At 41.4% G+C, this 20,423-nt stretch overlaps 6 protein-coding genes across 6 annotated transcripts; 4 read left to right on the top strand and 2 right to left on the bottom strand.

The window, feature by feature from the left end:
* Window positions 1-16: 16 nt before the first annotated feature.
* Window positions 17-2,730, top strand: LOC135340075 (large ribosomal subunit protein eL6-like). Its single transcript, XM_064536372.1, has 5 exons — window positions 17-63; window positions 168-386; window positions 1,160-1,340; window positions 1,537-1,715; window positions 2,497-2,730. Exons 2-5 carry the CDS (start codon window positions 177-179, stop codon window positions 2,647-2,649), a joined length of 723 nt encoding a protein of 240 aa, XP_064392442.1. The 5' UTR covers window positions 17-63; window positions 168-176; the 3' UTR covers window positions 2,650-2,730.
* Window positions 2,731-3,854: 1,124 nt separating this feature from the next.
* LOC135340199 (demethylmenaquinone methyltransferase-like) lies at window positions 3,855-4,673 on the bottom strand. The gene has a single exon (XM_064536520.1). It carries the CDS (start codon window positions 4,671-4,673, stop codon window positions 3,855-3,857), a length of 819 nt encoding a protein of 272 aa, XP_064392590.1.
* A 123-nt stretch (window positions 4,674-4,796) lies between these two features.
* Window positions 4,797-5,751, top strand: LOC135340074 (EKC/KEOPS complex subunit Tp53rkb-like). The gene is made up of 2 exons (XM_064536371.1): window positions 4,797-4,927; window positions 4,995-5,751. Exons 1-2 carry the CDS (start codon window positions 4,862-4,864, stop codon window positions 5,673-5,675), a joined length of 747 nt encoding a protein of 248 aa, XP_064392441.1. The 5' UTR covers window positions 4,797-4,861; the 3' UTR covers window positions 5,676-5,751.
* A 138-nt stretch (window positions 5,752-5,889) lies between these two features.
* LOC135340067 (uncharacterized) lies at window positions 5,890-8,919 on the top strand. Its single transcript, XM_064536358.1, has 2 exons — window positions 5,890-7,153; window positions 7,619-8,919. The coding sequence occupies exons 1-2, from the start codon at window positions 6,570-6,572 to the stop codon at window positions 8,598-8,600; spliced, it is 1,566 nt and encodes a 521-aa protein (XP_064392428.1). The 5' UTR covers window positions 5,890-6,569; the 3' UTR covers window positions 8,601-8,919.
* Window positions 8,920-9,356: 437 nt separating this feature from the next.
* LOC135340064 (leucine-rich repeat-containing protein 56-like) lies at window positions 9,357-15,028 on the bottom strand. Its single transcript, XM_064536354.1, has 8 exons — window positions 14,893-15,028; window positions 14,363-14,658; window positions 13,591-13,831; window positions 13,286-13,394; window positions 12,470-12,737; window positions 11,157-11,228; window positions 10,662-10,809; window positions 9,357-9,725 (listed from the first exon to the last, which is right to left on the bottom strand). Exons 1-8 carry the CDS (start codon window positions 14,931-14,933, stop codon window positions 9,464-9,466), a joined length of 1,437 nt encoding a protein of 478 aa, XP_064392424.1. The 5' UTR covers window positions 14,934-15,028; the 3' UTR covers window positions 9,357-9,463.
* On the top strand, window positions 15,025-19,711 carry LOC135340063 (uncharacterized). The gene is made up of 13 exons (XM_064536353.1): window positions 15,025-16,002; window positions 16,080-16,249; window positions 16,307-16,660; window positions 16,725-16,877; window positions 16,926-17,012; window positions 17,061-17,355; window positions 17,408-17,653; window positions 17,701-17,892; window positions 17,953-18,096; window positions 18,166-18,333; window positions 18,415-18,599; window positions 18,668-19,032; window positions 19,100-19,711. The coding sequence occupies exons 1-13, from the start codon at window positions 15,162-15,164 to the stop codon at window positions 19,614-19,616; spliced, it is 3,717 nt and encodes a 1,238-aa protein (XP_064392423.1). The 5' UTR covers window positions 15,025-15,161; the 3' UTR covers window positions 19,617-19,711.
* Window positions 19,712-20,423: the final 712 nt, after the last annotated feature.

Below are 20,423 nucleotides of genomic sequence, written 5' to 3'. Positions count from 1 at the left end.
GGTACTACTTTGTGCGCATGCTCAATGAGGTCGTCCTCTCTACAAGTTGTGCCATCCAACGTGGTAAGGTAAGTAAATTTTATCCTCATTAATCTGCTCCTACTGTCTATAAATTTCACTCTGGTCTTATGCAGTGGTAACACATTATGGTATTTTAATTTCTATAGAAGTAAAAGATGGCTGGTAAACCTCATAGCCCAAGAAACCAGGTGCTTCTGGGAGGCATCTCCCGGTACAGTAGGTCTGCTATGTATCGAAAGAGATTCCTCTACAAGCGTAAGAAGGTGGCAGCCAAGGCTGATAACCCAGCTGAGCCTCTCTACAGGGTTAAGCCCATCAAGGGGGAAGATAACGGCAAGACAAGAGATGTCCTGTTAAAGAAATCGGTATGTTCATTAATACCGTGGCTAGTTGGTGTTATTACAGCTCCCCAGACGTAATTACACTTCTATAAAGCGTTCAGTCCAATCTGTTGCTTGGCCCATATTCAGGATTTTTATCTTTCCGGTTCATAAAAATCGGCATGGGGACGAGGCTAATGCATGCGTATCATTATTATTTTAGGCCAAAACATAAAAGGCGACTGCCCGCCTTTGATATCACAAATGTATAAGCATCAGAACAAATTAATTGCGGTAACGGTTCGTGCTTTCTTTAGGTATTCCAAAATTGCATTCAGTCTGAGCGAGCTAAGTTTTACTGTATTTGTACCAAAGTATTGTATAGCGGGTATATTTCGAGGGTATAAAATGTTCGTAGTTTTCGCTGATCAAGCATCTACCGCGACCCACGAAGTTAATATTGCATGCATGCATGCATGCTGCAGAAAGGCTGGTATTCCACGAAAATTATCTGCAAAAACCTTTCTAACGGTCATTCTGCGAATGTTTATATCCTCGAAATATATATGGGTACGTTTCAGTACCAGTAAGAATGAAGTGCAAACAAACTTGTTTTTACAGTACTGTGTCATTCGTCAAATTCCGTAGTCAGTATGTGTGGTCATTATGCACACACATCAATTGTGTTATTTCGTTATAAAATTACACTTACATGTTCACACATCAATTATGCTATTTATGGTCTATAAAATTACACCCTCTTTCGCATATCTGCTAGTGTACGTAACAGTATTTTGACTCCCTTATTTCTCCCACAGCCTCGTTACTACCCGACAGAGGATGTCAAGCGTAGGATCAGCTCTCGTAAGCACCCCAAACCTGGCAAGGTCCGCTCGTCCATCACTCCCGGAACAGTGCTCATCATCCTAGCAGGGCGACACATGGGCAAGAGGGTGGTGTTCTTGAAACAGCTCGCGTCTGGCCTTCTCCTAGTGACTGGTAAGTGCACTAAGTGTTAACACAGCCGTCTGCTAGAGTACCAATGGGAGATTCAGATTCATTATGGTAGATATTATGTAACTTGTGTTTATAGAGGCTTCGGAGATTTTGTGTAGGTCTAGAAGTGTATGGAATGACAGCACCTTCAGCTATTCGTTAATTTGTTTATGGATCGTTTTGTCACTGCTTCCCATAGGTCCGTTCTGTGTGAATGGTTTCCCCCTAAGGCGTGTGTGTCAGTCATACGTCATTGCTACGAGCACTCGACTGGACATCAGTACTCTCAACATCCCTGAGGGGGTTAGTGACACCTATTTCACAAGATCCTCAAGCCAGAAGGACAAAGGAGGAGACCTCTTTGCAGACTCAAAAAAAGTGAGTTATGACATAGCCAGGTTGGGGGTATGTGAGATATTCTGTCCCTATTGTGCCCCAAATACAAAGCTTCATTTGCCATGTATTTTCTTAGCAATGCATTTATGTTCTTCCTAAGGGCCAGTTTTTTTGTGGTTTTAGGCTGTTTTTCTCCTATTGTGTTAAATGGACATGTAAGAAAATTAAATACTCAAGTGAATTAAGGACTGGGTCCTTCAATTATTGCTGATTCAGCTAAAACGAAGCTCCGCCCACGCTTTTTACCAGCAATTGTGCATAAAAATGGATCTCAAACTGCTTAAATCTTTAGCTCTAATTCCGGAGTCCTAAACGCTCCTTGAAGCACTTACTTTTTAGTGTAGTAGCTAGTTCTAAGGCTAGTACACACAGTAATATTCGGAAGGAGCTGTTCCTTCAACTAAAGCTATAAAACATAGTTTTCTAGCTTAATTTTTTACATGTAAAAGCTAATAACTTACTCTACGTAGTGCAGACGGCTCCTTCCGAATATTACTGTGTGTACTAGCCTTAGAACTAACTACTACACTAAAAAGTAAGTGCTTCAAGGAGCGTTTAGGACTCCGGAATTAGAGCTAAAGATTTAAGCAGTTTGAGATCCATTTTTATGCACAATTGCTGGTAAAAAGCGTGGGCGGAGCTTCGTTTTAGCTGAATCAGCAATAATTAAAGGACCCAGTCCTTAATTCACCTGAGTATCTCTAGTATTATTCTGCCTTTCTAGTTGACAGATTGATATGATTACTGTTCTCCCTCCCTTCAGTCCTACCTAGTCAGTGATGAGCGTAAGGAAGATCAGAAGAGCGTTGATACCCAGTTACTCACTCTGATCAAGAATGTGCCCAGTATGAGACAGTACCTCTCTGGACGATTCTCGCTCAAGCATGGACAGTACCCTCATAAGATGAAGTTTTGATTAGCCTATGTACTGCTTTCGTTTTCTTGAATTTATGATGGATTTGAATTGTCTCCAATTATTAAGTTATTCTTACCATGGTGTCTGACGTGAGGGTACCAAAATCAATTATTATAGATACATTTGAAGATTTTGTACACAGTTAGAGGTTCCTTGGAGACTGGCTGGCATGTGGTCTATCTTAGTATTAGCTCTCAGCTGATAGTTGTAATACATATACTTGGTATGCACCTCATGCTCTGCATAAAATTTTATAACGAAAAATATACGGGCATCTTTGATATCTATATGGCTTCTATACTCAGTAGCAGTAATCGACGCAATTATAATTGTGGATCTACAATGCTTAGGTAAGCATGCATCACATCTTGAATCGAGATTCCTCCTCGCCTTATAATTCCCTCAGTATTACTGAGCGGGGGGGGGGGGGTAAATATTCATATTTTCGTTGGCAAGCTGACACCTACAAAATTTTCCCCCACAAAACGTAGGTGTGGTTTACTGGAACGCATGCAATGAAATCAAACAAAAATTAAGAGTCTTTTATCCCACGAAATTTACCTGATGAATGTACATGCATGTGTACGGGGGTGCATTCTACGCTACAAGTACATGTCATGCATGTACCATTTACCTTTGATAATTATGGAGGCACAACTTTATTACCGTAATAAAGTTGTGCCTCCATAATTATCAAAGCTATTATACATGTACTTGTAGCGTAGAATGCACCCTCGTATACATGTACATGTATCAGGTAATTTTCATGTTTTTGTTGGGTAATACCAGAAGTGCATCTTCATGTATTCCTGGTAATACCCAATGCAACCAGTACAAACTAGTTATTCTCAGAGCATGGCATTGCATGCGTACTCATTTAATTACCATGCCGATAAGTAAACATGTACACACATTAAATTCTGCAATGAAACCTATGTCAACTGCAATTATTATGGATGTATAATTATTGACTTATAATACTTGTAGTTTATACACAACAGCTTTATCCTAGCAACCCTTAGTATAAACGTAAAATGCAAATTTTACTATATATATATGCAGACAATAATAATTATAACTATATATACATGATCATTGTAAAGACTACATGCATGTAAATCATACACACATGTATATCTATAGGCAAGAGTTCTAAGAGCTCTTATCTAGCTACTCTTGGTATTCTATGTTTTGTAAGGGTGATATTAGACTAGATCTAGAAATTTACTTAGAACAAACTCCAGTTTCTTTATAGGCTCAGGTAAACTGATTGGGGCATAACCACTTTCCTTTCTTAGCTGGTTAAGAGCATTTTCATGAAGCTGAGACGGGTCAAATTCTCCTCCAAACCAGCCGTACATTGCATCGATATAGTGGTCAAGGTCTGTCCAATACAGTGCAATGTTCTCCGATGTCATGGAGGTAATCTGGAACCCGGTATTATCTGCCATGTGCTTGTAGTCATTGGCACTGAGGTAGGTCATGACTTGCTTGTTCATTCGGGGAAGAAAACCTGGGCTAAGCAGATTGTCAAACAACTTTTTCCCTATGTGTGGAATCGGGAAGCTAGTGTCAGGAGTTGAGATTGCAAAGCAGCCACCAGGTAAAAGATTTTGATACACACGTCTGTACAGTCCTTCCTTATCTCTGATCCACTGTATGCTATCATTGCAGAACACAACATCGTAATTTCCAAGTGGAAAACTTTTGTCATTGGCTTTAATAAATTCGATATTTGCAGATGAGTATTTTTGCACTGCAATCTCCAATCGCTCCTCATCTGGGTCAACAGCGATCACTCTTCCATTAGCCCCAACTTGTGTTGACAGTACCTTTGCAAGTGAGCCTGTACCACATCCCAGGTCAAGAACAGTGCTTCCCGACTTTATTTTGAGCTTTTTGATCAGCTGCATCCCTGCATACTTTTGATACTGGCTGAAACATTCATAGTTTCCTGCTTGTGTCAGTTGGGATGTGTGAGGTTTCCTCACTGACAGCTTGGCTAAGGTAGCTAGGCGTTTCATTATTGTCTTTCTCCACAACAATACCTTGTTCCACTTTTGGGTGAGGGTGAATATTAATCTGAGGAGACCAAAAGTTATAGACCAAAAGTGTTGCATGCAGTTATTTGTGTCAAAACTATGCATCACATGAATGCGATCTTTACCGTAAACGAAAGAGATCAGGAAGTTTGGTTTGGTAAAGATGTCTCATGACATTACGATTCCGAAAGGCGCGGCGTGGACCCGAGACTACAGTGACATATCACATTGAGCAGGTACCTAATTAATGTTTTGTATTCTTGGTAGCTAATTCCATGTCTTTCATTCCCTGGGCACCATTAGATGGCTGTAGGTTCAGAGCGACTTCATCCGGAATGGGAGCTCGTAAAGCAAGGTGCAGAAGGTAAAATTTATCGAACCACATTTTTTGGAAAGCCCACCATCGTTAAAGAACGATTTGTTAAATCATATCGTGTACCAGCCCTGGACAAGAAACTAACTCAGAAGCGAATGAGTCAAGAGGTTCGTTCAATTGCTCGATGTCGGAGAGGGGGTGTAAGGGCACCTGCTGTGTACCACGTTGATTTCAACAAGCGTCTCATCTTTATGGAGTGCATCGTAGATGGTATGACTCTCAGGGATTACATACGCCAACTGGATATGGACAAAGACAGTTCTGCACTGTACGAAGCAGTGTCAATAGTAGGGAGCATTATAGCAATGATGCATAATTTTGATCTCATTCATGGAGATTTGACAACATCCAATATGATATATGACCCAGCCCAGAAAGAACTCACACTAATCGATTTTGGTCTCAGTTCCGTGTCTACTCTCACTGAAGATAAAGGAGTGGATTTGTACGTCCTGGAAAGAGCGTTTCTAAGCACCCACCCGAACACAGAGTTGCTGTTCAAAGCACTACTGGAGAGTTACAGTGAGAAAATGGACAACTCGCGAGCAGTCATTGCCAAGCTAGACGAGGTGAGAATGAGAGGAAGGAAGAGAACAATGGTAGGGTGACAGTTGAAACTTGTGTTTTAGCTACTTACTGTATTTCTGGAAGTCTCTGTTATTTACAATACTATTATTGAAAGAATTGTAGCAAGCAATCGTATGGGGCTTAGTTGACTTGATATTATGGCACCAATAAAAACTACAGGACTGTTAGTACTCTCAGACTAGTACATGCATGCAATACATATATGTACACTAACGGGGTTGCATGTGTTGTGTACTACCCGTTTGTATATTTTGATTTGAGTGCGTTTATTTAGGTACCTTACAATGTTTACTTATAGCGTTATTCTACTTGCATATTAATTCAAGTACATGTATGTGCCCTTAAATAACCATAATTCCCTAAGGCAACATGGTAGGTTTGTAGCCTTTCCCAAGGTAACTGACTTTACCCTGGTATCTTGGGTCTTTGTTGCCAACAACCAGTAACTCCCTAAACTGCACATACATGTAGTATATTCCCCAGAAACTAATCACTCCCTATATGCCCTGGGTTTACCCTGGTATATATGGGATAGGGTATAAACCTAACTCTGGGTATTCCCAGTTACCAGGAAGCATATAATTCCCTACTGCAGGAATGTAGTCCCCTGGTAAAGCCCCTTTAGTCACAAGGTCCCTGGTATTTCCCAGTACAATTTAAACATGTGTACTTTTGAATGTATGAATAACAACTTTTTTGAATGTATGAATATCTCTTGTATACACGCAGCATTTATACCCGTATCATGTGTTTATTAGAAACTCTCACACCAGAAACAATGAATAACATTAGTCTGAGCTGGTATATAAGAGCCTGGCCTAAACTTGACCACAAGTAATGATTATTTGTGCTTTAAAACCACATCAAGCAGCTATTTAGAAAGTTTACTTAGAAAGTGTCTAGCTGAATACGCTATGGCGACTAGTAGTACCTCTGTTAGTATTAAACCTACCGTGTCTGGTTTTAACGACTGCATTTCTGAGGATTTTGACTATATTGTTATTGGGTCTTCATTTTGTGCCCTCGGTTTTGTGGAGCAACTACTGAAGAATAACTGTACCGCTAAAATGCTGATAATCGAGAAAGGTTCCTATTGTTCTGATATTGAGAGCCTCAGTCCAGCTGACTTAGGGGAAAAAGAAAAAAAGACGGAGGAACAATCTTGGAAGTTTAAGACAGCGGATGAAAATGGTATTATCAAAGAAGTACGAGGAGTGAATTGCTATGTGGGTGGACGATCTAGTTTTTGGAAAGCTTGGTGTCCAAAGCCCACCAGAGAAGAAATGACTGGATGGCCCGGAACAGTGATCAAGCTGCTAGATGATTATTTTCCTCGTGCCAAAGAGCTCTTGAGTGTTAAAAATGTGGATAAAATTAAAGGAGATCAGTTCAACCGACTTCAAGAGGTCCTTTTTTTGCAACTGCAGCCTTTGCATAAATTTACGGCAATAACAAGAGTTGAGAATGCTCCACTTGCACTTGTTGAGAGGAACTCAGAGTGAGTTTTATTACTGCTATTTTTGCATTTGTACTATTTTTATCGGGCTTATCAGGTAATTTGCTTAGTAAACAATGTGTATTTCCCCGCTCACTACTCTGTAATTACCATGCACTGTGGAAGTATATACCGTATAGCGCGAAATTTTCGAGGCACTTATATTTCGTGGATTGGCCTCTAAAAGTATTTTCGTTGCACAATGTTCGCGGAATGACTGCTTTCCGGAAGCCACGCCTTTAAATCTTGCACGTTATAGCAGGTAAAGAACGATTTTCGTGGACTTAATTTTCGTGTAGGATTGCTAACCCACGAAATCCACGAAAATTAAGCCCCTCGAAAATTTCGCGCTATACGGTATTCTTCCCAGGAACTACACTATTAAAGAACTGTGCATTGTAATAATATTCTTGGTACTTGTACTATTGTGTTCGCCACAAGTGTCTATAACAACTTTCTTTCCTGCAGGTATGGCAGCCACCAAAAATTTTCTGTGGTAGATTCCCTCAGAGCAAAAATAAAGAAATTCGATAATGTGAAGCTGTTAACAGAATGCGAAGTGTCTAAAATCATAATGGATCAAGATAAAGCATCTGGACTAGTCACTAGCAAAGGAACACTTCCCCTCGGTCAAGCTAAACTCATCCTAGCAATGAGTACCCTACCTTCGACAATTCTCACTCTCAATTCTCTGTCTCCTGCTGTTCACGGTATTGGAACACGTTTCACTGGTCACTTTGCTACGTATATCTTTGCTCGTGTGCCGTGTGAAGGAAATTATGCTGCGTTTGCTCTTGACCCTCTTCCCGAACATCTTGAATTGGCTGCTTTTTATATTGCTGGTGTAAGTGAGAAATCTAGACATCAGTTTCATATACAGCTTAACGCCGTGTCCATTGCCGGTAACGAGAAACCAAATTTGGACAAAATGCGTCATTTGCTCAAAACACCGAAGGACGAAATGATTGAAACTTGCCACAATCACATTGTCTTTGTTTGTGCAACTCTTGGTCAGGTCGACCACAATAACCCAAATAATCAGTTTTATCTTGATGAAACAACCGGCCAACAATTTCTCCACTTCACGGCCAATGACACTGACAAAGAACTCTGGGATACCATGGATCGAACAACTTTTCAGGTCTTAGAACATTTGAGTCCTAACCAAATCGAATATTGGAACTCTGACTTTAGGAAATGGCAAGAAGGTCGTCCTCCAAAAGATCAAATCCAGCACAAGTCTTTAGTGCACCCAGCCTCTACCATGTGGATAAGTAATGATGCTAGCTCTCCTGTGAGTCTTGACTATACCGTGCGTGGTATGGACAATGTGTACCTTACTGGTGGTGCTCTGTGGCCAACTGCTGGGTCTTGGAATCCAACCTGTGCCATGACTGCACTGGCTATGCACCTAGCTGATTGTCTGACTGCTCCCAATAGCAAGCTGTAGTCTTGAGGGAGCTAGGTCACTGTGTTCTGTGTTGAGTGTGTGAGACACAAGAAAGTGCGCTTAGTTCGTGTTAGTTTGTGGTTGTAATGTGTCGCCAAATGTCAAGATGTTAGACATCACAATCCACTTCTTGTTTTTTTATGGAATCATGACTTCATTATGTCTTTAGCCATGCAGTGCGTGCTTTATTTTTTTGCTCACCCCAGGCCCTGATATTGCTACTGACAATTGTGACATATTGTGATATCCCATATACTTTTAAAATTAAATTTTAAATACTTGTGTGAATATTGAAGACCTATATAAAAACATTCATGAAGTTGATTGAATATAAGAAGTGTCCCCCCCCCCCCCCCCCCCCACCCTGTTGCAGTCTGAATAACTATAATTATGTTTCAAAAATGCTCCGTCATGATTGCATGCCTGTTCAGTAGAATTATTCATAGCCATTTCAGTGGTATTATTTTGGCTCTGTGCATACGTACACTATAGCTTGCAAGAGCTATATATAGCTAGCTGATTCAGTCCATGTTTACACTATAGACAGAAACTGGCTTCATCAGACAGTGTGGTGCCATGCCACGGATGTACACGTACTTATGGCTTATAGATTGTTGCTTAGCAATAGACTATATATAGATATTATCGTGGTAACTAGTATTCACCGAGCAGTGCGAGCACATGATTAATTGTACTACATGTACATACATACTACATGTACATACATTTATATTACAGAGCTTTTTGTGAAAATCATACCATAAATTTGTCAATTTATACATGTATAATACAACCATCACAAACAAATACACAAATACACGTACATTACAAATATAGAAACAACACGTGTGTATAATTATAGGCTAAGAGATAGTGTCCACATTGTCACCAGCGGTTTTGTGATTGAGTCCTTTGCTGGCTCTTGGCTCTTGAGAGAATGTTCGCTCAGTAGAACTTTTTCGATATCTGCGCTGTCTGAAATCAGCTACTGTTTGGGGGCGCGGTGGTAGTGAATGGGAGGTGGGTGTGGCTTTGGGAGGGGTGGGTAGTCTAGGGGAAATGGTAGAGTGATCGGGTTGCTGAGCTGGTTGTATAATGTTTCCTGTGTTGTCTTCGCTGATGGCACTGTGTGTGTGTGTGTACAGGTGAAGTTATATTACATTGTACATAATTAAGGTTAGGAACATACATTACGTTGGTTGTATAATTATGGTTACACTTACATGTAGGATACACATAGGGCACTATATAATTATGGTTACACTTACATGTAGGATACACATAAGGCACTATATAATTATGTATAATCTATACTGTATAGCAGGAAATGCTTGTGAGGTTGCAAAATTTTGTGTTTTCGATTTGAGGGCAGAGCAGTTAACGAGAAAATTTTAACTTGGAGAAACTCCCACGCACCACATGCAAAGCTCTTGGTGGGTGTGATTCCCGGCATTGAAGCGCGAATACAGTAGACTCTAGCTCGTTAATCCGGTCACCCTTGGGGACAGTGCAGTTTGGCCGGAATAGCAAAGTGGCTGCATTTCAGAAAATAACCGTGGCTAAAAAGCGACCTACCTCGAATCTAATGACTAATTATGCAGTTCTGTCTCGAGGATAATGACAAAACACATGTATGTTCTCTATTTTATCTTGTTCATATCTGGCCGTTATATAAATGTACAAAAACCTAGTTTTGGGGCAACCAGAACTGACCCAGTATCCAGAAAGCTGCATTTCAGGGCGAGGTTTGTGCAGTAAAGATCGATCAAGCTAGCAATCCATGCCAAATGAAACGACCGATATATCGAGGTGACCGTGCTTCAGAGAGCTGGATCTACCGTATTAAAACCGCAAAAAATTTCTTCTGAGGTTGTAGCTTGCAAATAATATCATGTCCTTCAAGTAGGGAGTCACAGATTACACATGGAACAGGTGTAATATGTTTATTGGAAGATCCACCACAGTGCACGCGCATACAATATACACCAGTCTATACTTGTGCTACCAGTATCCATGGAGACCATGGCGATGCACATGTAGGTAACGTATACGCCCACTCACTCTAGTCTCCATCCGTGGACTCGTGCCAACAGCTGCTGCTCGTGGGAGGGTGAGAATGTGTCAGTGACTGTAGATTGACTGGAGAGGGTCTGTTTTTTGCGTTGTCTCAGGGCTCTCACGGGGTTACCACAGATCACTTGCACCAAGCCTGCACCCCATGGAATGGAATGCACAAGATACTCAGTCATGTATGTACTGTACATGTGCAATATTGCGCTCAAGGTTGCTTAGAAAATTGCACATGGCAGCTAGTGTGCATGTAAGCATGTTGGTATGTGTCATGTCCACATTAATGTACATGTGTAAATCACCTTACGGAACAACATATTAAAGAAACCATACATGTGTACTTACAATATCAGAGGCGTTGTCTATGGGCATATTGATGGGTTTAAGCCATAATTATTATAATAATGTTCTGGTACTCAAACACGAATTTTATTGCCCATAACTTATTGCTATACTATAAGTCTACAACTATAGTCAGTGTCTCACCGTGTGTCAGCTCGCTACTGTCGTCCTGTGAGGGGAGGGCCGGGGGAGAGGGCGTGGTCGACTGTCTACCTCCTGGAAATAATAACAAATTGAATGACTACGTACGTACCTATACATGTACAATGTACATCGATCAATATCTGGATTAGGCCTTGGCAAATTATACTTTTTTTTACCTATTATTCTTTTTGACTATTCTCAAAAAGTCAGCCTCAGTTTGGTGTACCCATTATTCCATTAAAGACATCAACGAAAAGACAATTTATTTGTAGTTGTATTGGTAGCCTTGTTCCCAGCCTCGTTGTCTCTAGCTAGTATTTTTCAACTTAAAAAAAAATCGGCCCGGGACCGAAGAGTAGTATTATAAAAATAATCCTCTGTGCCGAAAGAGAAAATACTCCTCCATGCTTAGTGGCTAGTGCTTACAGTACAGATCTATTATAATAGATGTCTATCTATAGCTACAATACTGAAATTAGGTCTACCAGACTCTGAGGGTCAAATTATGCTTGTTGCTAGAAGTCTCGATCCCTATATTCCAAAAATTATGCTAGCATAATTTGCCAAGCTAATCTGGATACAGGTGTGCACTACCTCGGACAAACCGGGAAAAATGAAGTAGAGAATTATATATGCTTCTTGTTAACTGGGAATACCCAAGAGGTAATGTAGACCCCACAATGATATACATGCATGTACACCGTATAGCAGGTAATTTTGTTGATGGAAATTTTCTTAAAATATTTGTACAGCTCAGCATAGTGACGTAGAATCGATTGCAGTAGATTGATTAATTTCAATTTTTGGATGATTCTACAAGATGAAAATACGATTCCACCATACGAAATAACCCACTATACATGTACACTTATTTCGTTCCCAGGCCGATTGTTCTAAATATTTCTCATCATCTTCCGTACGATCTTCAAACCGTCCCTTCAAATTTTATTCCTTGTCACGTGACTGACTAGTGCTGCAACGTCCATGTATTGCTAGACAGTGCAGTGTAGGGCTCCTGATCAGCTACATATAGCTTACCTGTAGCTCGACCTGCATTGTGCATTAACACTATTGTATATGAGCTAGTGCTGCAGCAAATCCGTTGCAAAGCTAAGTGATGTTAGTACAACATGAACATTAAATTATAAAGCCTACCCCCGTTCCAATTTTTCTGATGAGAACTAACAATTAACATTGCTTGGCCTAACGGCGACCTATACCCAGTGTTATTTTAGAAACAACTTGGCTCACTGCATGCATATCCACTGTGCAAGTGAACAATTCTTGACATCCACATTAAATAATAAACCTACGTGTGAGAGGAGCAGTAGTCGGTCTAGCTGTCCTCTCCCTATCCACGTCCTCTGTCAGCTCATCGAGCTCCCCAACCCCGGCCCCGCCCTTGATCCCCTCGTTCACCAGCTGCCAGTCCCGCTCCATACCAGCCTCACTCAGTACAAACAGAGAGCTATGGGAAGACAGACCATCTTCAGACGTTGAGACTGGCTTCTTGTCATCCAGGGATTTCAAGTTAGGCATGGACTCAAAGATGGCTGAACGATATCCCTTCTCTGTGCCTTTCTGTGAGTGAAGAGATAATTAATCACATGTGAATGTCTGCATGCCCAACAAAAGCATGAATGCACCCAACAACACACATGACTGCATAACTACACGCACAGGTTTGAAACACATGCTATGGAGACTTTGGGGTTTATTAAACATGCCTGCATTAGAGGGAGACCTGCTTTAAGGGGGCACAATATTCACCGATTTCACTGGCTGTATTATAGAGGGTAGCTAGACTGCTGCCTGCTTATACATCGTCATGTATATGGCAATTATTCACCAAGGGAGTATAAAGAGAGAGAAGAAGAGGGAATATGCACAGAAACTAGTGTTCAAGGCGAAGTGGACGGCACGAAATTGCTAAACAGATTTGTACTTGTACATGTCTTAGGGTGTAGCTGGTACTTGTATTTGTCTAAGAGAAGCGCTTGTATTTTCGTTGTATGCCCTCGTCTCTTTTAAAATACGGGTTGTTTTCTAAACATTTAACACGACACCATTGATGCCACGTACTACAAGGAACATGTACAAACACACTTACAGCATGAGTGCTACTGTACCTGCTGTTGAGCGAGGAGTGAGCAGAGGGGGTTCCCCTCCAGAGTGAGCACAGAAAGGGCGGGGCAGAGGGAGAGGTAACCCAACTGGTCCAGGTCACCAAGCTCATTGCTGCAGGAAGAAATGTGTAGTAACATTGATTCCTGTATCTGTTTTGCAAAGGTGACTTAATAATCATAAGGGGAAGACTGTCCTACATACATGTACTGTTTGATCTGTGGCTTGTATATACATGTATGTGTACACTATATGTACAATGAATGCATGTATAATAGGTACTTCCAGGACTCCAGGAGTGCCAACTCACCTCTCAACATCGAGCACCTCAAGCGAGGAGAGCATTGAGACGAGACACACATCACTGATCTCGTTGAAGGCCAGGTAGAGCTCTTTGAGACTGGCCAGAGCCGGGAGTCCGTCAAGGTCCCTCAGTTTGCAGCGAGGCATCCAGAGTACGGTGAGGTGGCCCAGACTAGTGCCCAAGTCACGAACACACGGGACCACACTGCCACTGAGTCGCAGCTGGGACAAGTTAGGAACGTGGCAACCTGGGAGGCGGAGTGATGACACTGATGTACATCAAGTATAAAGAATTATATAATTTTCCTTTTATAAAATTGTATCCTCCTCAGAACGATTTTAGATACACCTACATGTACTATAATTATGTTTTGTCAGTTTAAAGCAAACACATACATGTACATGTATGCACGCGCACGTGATGTAGTATACTAACGCATCAAAGAACAGGACTACATACCCATATCTTCTTGGTAGGTTATGTCTCTTAACTTTCTCTTAACCTGTGAACCATTGATGATCTAGCGCGCCACGAATGGTTTAATACTCCGGGTTAAGCGCACTCCTTACACTGTTCCTACACAACTAATTATAATTTCTTTGTTAAGCGCAGAGTGCCTTGCTGTGGATATATAGGCGCATTCGCTTAATCGCGCCAGTACGGTATATACATGTGACTGAGCTATTTAATATTACAGCCTAAAATGTCCTTATACATGTACATGTAATGATAGATACATGTAAGTTGCTTTCACACGGAGACCAACAACCCCACTCACCAAAGTTTCCCAGACTATTTTCACTACTGTTCACTGTCAGGTCCATGTAGGTCACACCCTTCAGGTCTCTTTCTCCAGTTATCTTTATCAGTTTCCGTGGGGACAAATAGTCCTGACCCAGTCCTTGAGACAACTCTCCAAACTCCGTCTCCCAGGGTTGCGGGTTCACGACATCTGGGAACTCTGTGATGCAGACACTGGCCGAGTGTAGAAGGTTTGTGACCTCTAAGGGGTGCCGCTCTGGAGTGTGGACTATGGACATGCTCTGAGAGCTCATACCCTGTGTCGTAGGAGACCTGGGGCATTGGGTGTGGACAAAACAGTGAACAGATGAACAATATGGCTCTAATCAAATTAAATATGAGCACTAGCTGCATCCAGCCATTTATTGAGCTCATGAAACTGGTAATGCATAGTAGCTACCACTGCCCTAAGCTTACTCTCTGTTTAAACTCGAAACAAGACAACTGTTGTGTTAACAGGAGGAAAGGTTTAGTATGGTATGGTAGAGATATAACATGAAGCATTACCTATTACGATAGCTGTGACCAGGAGTGGATAAATCTTCCATGATAATTTCTTTTCATTTTCAAAATCTCTAAATAAAGCCCACTGTGGGTGTGGCTAGGTGATCTTTGTTTGGTGCCAGAGGAGGTCGGACATCACTTGAACTTTCACTAATTATGACCTTTTAATGACATTCCAGGCCAAATTGCATTTTTTATGCTGACTTAGCACAAATAATGCTGACTCAGCAGTAAAGTAAACCATAATCCTGATCCTAGCTAGCTAGCCAGCTATGGCTGAACGTGACAGTGCCAAGAGAAAGCTATTTCAACAGTTTTCAACTCCTACTGCCAGTGTTGATGTAACACGGAAGGCAGCCAAGGCCAAGCAGCATGAGAAGCGACCCCAGAGTCGAATTCCCCTCAGGAGCAACACTAGATCTAACCAGCTAGTCATGGTTGAACACAGAGCCAAGAGAAAGCTATTTCAACAGTTTTCAACTCCTACTGCCAGTGTTGATGTAATATGTACAGTAACAGCCAAGGCCAAGCAGCATGAGAAGCGACCCCAGAGTCGAATTCCCCTCAGGAGCAACACTAGATCTAACCAGCTGGTCATGGTTGAACACAGAGCTAGAGCTATTGATGAAACAAAGCAATGTCGACAGTTGTCCACTCCTACTGCCAGTGTTTATGTAATATGTACACCCGTACCCAGGGCGGCCAAGGCCAAGCAGCATGAGAAGCGACCCCAGAGTCGAATTCCGAGCAGCACTAACCAGCTAGCCATGGCTGAACATGTCGACAGAGCTAGAGCTAGTGGTGAAAGAAAGCGATGTCGACAGTTGTCCACTCCTACTGGAATAACACCCAAGCAGCAGGAGAAGCGACCCCGCAGTCGAAGACTTCCCCTCACAGTGAAAAACAGCACAAGCTCAGTTGCTCAACAATCCGGTGCCTCGTGTACACCCTCTCCGACTACTGCATCGAAATGGAAATTAAAGGAAGATATAGCAATTGTAAAGTTTATTCTATTATCAACACCTAGCAATAGTTGGCCTGCAATGTCTGAGAATTTCTGGAAGTTAGCTGCTCTGTTTGTACACCAAAGAAGCCAAGAACCATTGCGAAGCAGTGAGTGAAATAAATACCGTTGCATGGATGTGTGTGTTAAAATACTTTAAAATAATGACTAAAATGTATATGACTAGGTTTGGCGTGTAGCTCTCGAGTGAGGAAGGTTCTCAGCAAACACTACACAGCACCGAGGGAAGCAGAAATAGCACTCACGGCTACACGTTCTAAACACCCTAGTACAACACCCCTCATGACACTCCCTGCAAGAGTATCTTCAGAGCCACAAGCTCTGAGTGTCTCTTATGTACGTACTGAAGTATATCATGTACAGGCTGTGTGTACTATTATTTTATCCATGTAGGTTGATACTGGAGAATGCCAGGTTAATCTCGTAATGGTTGACAAGTTTCAGAACTTCAAACGGCAGGTTCTAAACCTTCCACCTGCAGACCAGCTGAAATTAATCAGTGAGCTGTTTTGTGAACTCGCTACCAGCTTCTATAAAGTTGCCGTGGATGGTAACTTTCTTGAGTTGACACTGCTTGCAATGAAGCACTTGGACTCTAACGGCAAAGTGAACGTATTGTATCATCTTGCCAAAGGATTAGGTACACTCCGACCTAACTCTAACGAGTCACGCTTTCCAGTATCAAGGATGCCTTTTGGGTTACTTCAGTACATGACGACTTTTTTTACTTCTACAAATGCAACTCATGTAAGTATTAAATAGGTGTGCGTATAGACTTATTATTGTTCAATTTAAACCTATACACATGCAGGCTGTGTGTTCAGAAGGTTACGAGAAGTGGCTTGTTAGCATGTACTCTCTATTTGGGACTAAGTTCTCAAAAATGCTATGTGGTCCAATGTGGAGTCAGGTCTCAACAACTCAAACTGGACAAGAAAACGTAGTTTTTTTGGATCCCATACAGGTACATGTATAATATCATGTGTGTAAATCTGTATGATTGATCTCATAGGCTCGAGTGAATGTACCTGCCCTAGGTGAGCGCACAATGAGAAGGCACATTGTGAATACCCAGTTCTCTAATTCTTGGAACATTCAGGTAAATTTAATTTTCTGAAGTTTCTTTATACTCAACTTTTTTTTTCAGATGGCTACACTAGACCATGCTGTAGAGGTGCATCCTGAGGCTAAATGGTGGATCAAGGCTGACGGTTGTGATATCGTGAGTGGTTTGGAGGAGTCTGTACGGCTTGAATGGAACGGAGATGCAGATTATGCTACTGAAGCTGTCCAGGAACTCTACCACATGTATCGTACACGTCGTTCTGCAATTGATATGCTTTGCACAAACCAGTCCATAGTTGATAGACGTCCAGCTCTAGTTACCGTTGTCCATGAAGAGTATGGCAAACTCGAAGGAGATGTTAACTTCGTTGTTGAAGGTACATGTACATTCCAAATACGTAGTAAGTATGATGGATAGTTTCCTTGCAGCTTTAAAGAAGTGCAATGATGCATATTCAGCCAAAGTTCGAAGTGGCGTCTCACATGAGAAAACTCTCTTAAACCTTGCATGGAATGTAGATGATCTACAAAAGCTGTCTGCTGGTGGTCGAGTGTTACGCACTGACTTGGCAACACTAAAAGATGTGCTAGAGGATGCTGACGCCGATATCATCGCTCTTAATGTCGCAAAGAAGTTAACACTTGTACACAAGAAATTGTTGGAGTTTGTCAAAGGTAAGTGTATTAAGTACATAAGATTTAAGTATTGTAATTCTTGACAGGGTTGTACAAGCACAAGAGGACAGCAGCTACACATATTCTCGTCATTTTGCTAAGCACGGAGTCACGGTCAAAGAAGCCTTATGCCCTGCCGATTCAATGTATTTCTTACGTTGGGATAAGTGTTGCACAAATGAGGTCAATTCTCAACAAAATTGTGATAGCAATGAAAGACAGAAACATGGATGTCAGTGGTAGGTGCTTGTTGTGAACCTTCTACATGTATGTGTGTTCATGTGCATTTTCTTTATTAGGTTTCCTTTCTAATGGAGAGTATAACACTATGAGGGTAAAAGGATATACTCGTCCCCTTTCAGTGCTTGAAATCAAATCACAAGCAAAAAAGAAGTTTGACAAAATGTCTGTAACCGCTATGATGAACATGTTGACTCCTACAGGTTTGTAAAGTTGTATATGTACTGTACATCAGTATAATATTATTGTACGCATGCATGATTTCCATTCAGAAATGCCAGATGGTAGTATTCAAGCTGTGAAAGGAAACCCAGCTGTTCCTATGAGAGTCCTGTCTGAAATCTGGGGATGGAAAAATGCTGGCATCGATACAGATGATTGGATAGGGAGGCTCAGACTGCGTACAGTACCATCAGGATATACTCCATGCCCATGGTCAGGTATGATGTTATATATAATTCAGGTATGATAATAATGACCAACCAAAATTACGTGAAAGTACGTATAATAATTATGTGTAGATCAGAGGGCAGAAGACAAAGGTGACAAGCTAAGAGCCATTCTTTCTCAGATGGAGTACAAGTATCAAGTGTGCCATTGGGTTGAAAAGGGTGTGCCATTCTCTACTCACATGTATGTTCCTGAAATTCATCCCATTACCGGCAAAGAATTCCACGAGAGAGAAGATTTTGCACACATTATGAAGGTATATATGTTTTTTTACAGTACATTCACTAGCTTGGGTGTGTTTTTATTTAATATACTTCTATATAGAGAGTGTGCCAGTGCACAAGGAAAGGAGGCCCACAACCAATCAGGGTTGAAAGATTTCATGAGGCATTATATGATGACGAGTCTGGACTAACGTACCCAGCATTGACAGGCCAGAGAAAACAGTCAGTCCAAGATGCAGAAAATCTTTTCTCTGAGGGTGTTGAACTGTTCATGAGAAAAAATAAATATGAGTATGAAGAGAAGTACGTTAGAGTCATCAGGAATTGGAGGCGCTCTTGTGACGAGCGAGGTCTGTCATCTCTCCAGAGGTCAAAGTACAACTATGACCTCCTGAATCTCATTTTAGATGAGCTGATGCCTTGGCATACAGCCCAGTACGACTTCAGTTTGATGGAAGTTACAAGGTAACCTAAAGTTTACTGTTGATGTGAATTGAAGCAAAAATGATCTAGTGGTAATTTTTCCACACAGGAAAGTAACTGTCCTAGGATTCACCAGGGAGATTGTGTATGCCCTCACCACAGGAATCGAAAGTGTTGAATGGAAAAGACGAGAGTACGCCCAAACTGGAAGGCCAATGGAGAATCCCCGCTCAAGCACTACTGATGATGTTGAGTGCATGTTCTCAATCATGAGGGATTTGACAGGAAAGCACTTTACCTTACGGCAAGCGAGGTACACCTGGAGGAAGGTGTGCATCGAGTTTGACAAGAGGTCAGACCCAACTCTGGGGTTTTATTACTTTTCTTCATCACATGACCGCTTTTATGAAGGAAGCAGACCGCACTTTGATGAGAAACCTTCAAAGAAGAGGAAGAAACGTGTTCGAAGAAAAGAACAACCAGCTCACCTTATGTATGGAAGAGCAACACTCCCTGAATCTGGTGCTCGTTCAACTAGGATGACCTTCCATAATTTACCCATTCCAATGCCACCACCACTGGAAAGCACTCAACATCACCTATTTGAACACTCATACGCTCAATAAACTTCACTCCAACATTATATACTTCTTATTGTGTTCAATTAAGCAATAATTTATATGAAAATCAAATTATACAACACAACAAGGGATTAAAAAGATTCATGAACGCATAATAAATAAATACACATAACATAAAGTTCAATAACCAGTTATCTTGTACTTGCTTTTCGTTTAGCTAGGTTTGACCACTCACCCCTCTTCTCGACCCATATACCAGCGAAGTATGCTGGTCCTGATCTCCAGTCAGTAACATAAGATATCCAGGCAAACTCCACAGATATTATTCTGCCATTATCCATTACAGTGTGGACTTCATCTAACAATTCACTAACGACATATCCTATCGTTTTCCATTTTCCATCCAACTGACATTTGAAGGCTATTGCTTGTGCATCTCTAGGGTTTAGAGGTTCCTTGAATAATGAGACAGGGATTGTATGTCCAAGCCGTCGCACATCCTGAGCTGATCGAAGAGCATCTTGGTATCTTTGCTCCTTCTTGCTACCAATACACTTAAATTTTAGTCTGTGACATCTCTGTGTTAATGTTGTCTCTCGAACATCCTCTGGCTCACTATCAGGCTCACTAGCACTAGCACTGTCACTGTTAATGTTAGGGTCACTGTCACTGTCACTGTTTCTGCCATTGCTGCCTTCATCCTCACTGCTACTGTCGCTGTCGGTGCTCATAGACATAGGGTTAGGTCCAGTAGCCATCAGATCTTAATATATATATATAACTGCATGCAACTGGTTTAGGGTTTCTGTCACAATGCAGAAACGAAAGGAGACGCTACTGCTGAGTCAGCAT

Source organism: Halichondria panicea, chromosome 8, assembly GCF_963675165.1.
Source record: "Halichondria panicea chromosome 8, odHalPani1.1, whole genome shotgun sequence".
In the NCBI taxonomy this organism is placed as follows: Eukaryota; Metazoa; Porifera; class Demospongiae; order Suberitida; family Halichondriidae; genus Halichondria; species Halichondria panicea.
Note: the sequence above shows the minus strand (reverse complement) of the source record. Positions and strands in the feature narration are given on the sequence as shown.

Bases quoted from the DNA above. Each gene is read 5' to 3' on its own strand.
- LOC135340075 (XM_064536372.1), top strand. From the start codon at position 177: ATGGCTGGTAAACCTCATAGCCCAAGAAACCAGGTGCTTCTGGGAGGC. The intron at 387-1,159 runs GTATGTTCATTA...TTTCTCCCACAG, and splicing joins ATGTCCTGTTAAAGAAATCG to CCTCGTTACTACCCGACAGA. The intron at 1,341-1,536 runs GTAAGTGCACTA...TGCTTCCCATAG, and splicing joins TGGCCTTCTCCTAGTGACTG to GTCCGTTCTGTGTGAATGGT.
- LOC135340199 (XM_064536520.1), bottom strand. From the start codon at position 4,673: ATGAAACGCCTAGCTACCTTAGCCAAGCTGTCAGTGAGGAAACCTCAC.
- LOC135340074 (XM_064536371.1), top strand. From the start codon at position 4,862: ATGACATTACGATTCCGAAAGGCGCGGCGTGGACCCGAGACTACAGTG. The intron at 4,928-4,994 runs GTACCTAATTAA...GGGCACCATTAG, and splicing joins TGACATATCACATTGAGCAG to ATGGCTGTAGGTTCAGAGCG.
- LOC135340067 (XM_064536358.1), top strand. From the start codon at position 6,570: ATGGCGACTAGTAGTACCTCTGTTAGTATTAAACCTACCGTGTCTGGT. The intron at 7,154-7,618 runs GTGAGTTTTATT...TCTTTCCTGCAG, and splicing joins CTTGTTGAGAGGAACTCAGA to GTATGGCAGCCACCAAAAAT.
- LOC135340064 (XM_064536354.1), bottom strand. From the start codon at position 14,933: ATGGAAGATTTATCCACTCCTGGTCACAGCTATCGTAATAG. The intron at 10,810-11,156 runs GTGAGACACTGA...CATGGGGTGCAG, and splicing joins CAGTAGCGAGCTGACACACG to GCTTGGTGCAAGTGATCTGT. The intron at 9,726-10,661 runs GTGAGTGGGCGT...ACACACACACAG, and splicing joins GTCCACGGATGGAGACTAGA to TGCCATCAGCGAAGACAACA.
- LOC135340063 (XM_064536353.1), top strand. From the start codon at position 15,162: ATGGCTGAACGTGACAGTGCCAAGAGAAAGCTATTTCAACAGTTTTCA. The intron at 16,250-16,306 runs GTACGTACTGAA...TTATCCATGTAG, and splicing joins AAGCTCTGAGTGTCTCTTAT to GTTGATACTGGAGAATGCCA. The intron at 16,661-16,724 runs GTAAGTATTAAA...ATACACATGCAG, and splicing joins CTTCTACAAATGCAACTCAT to GCTGTGTGTTCAGAAGGTTA.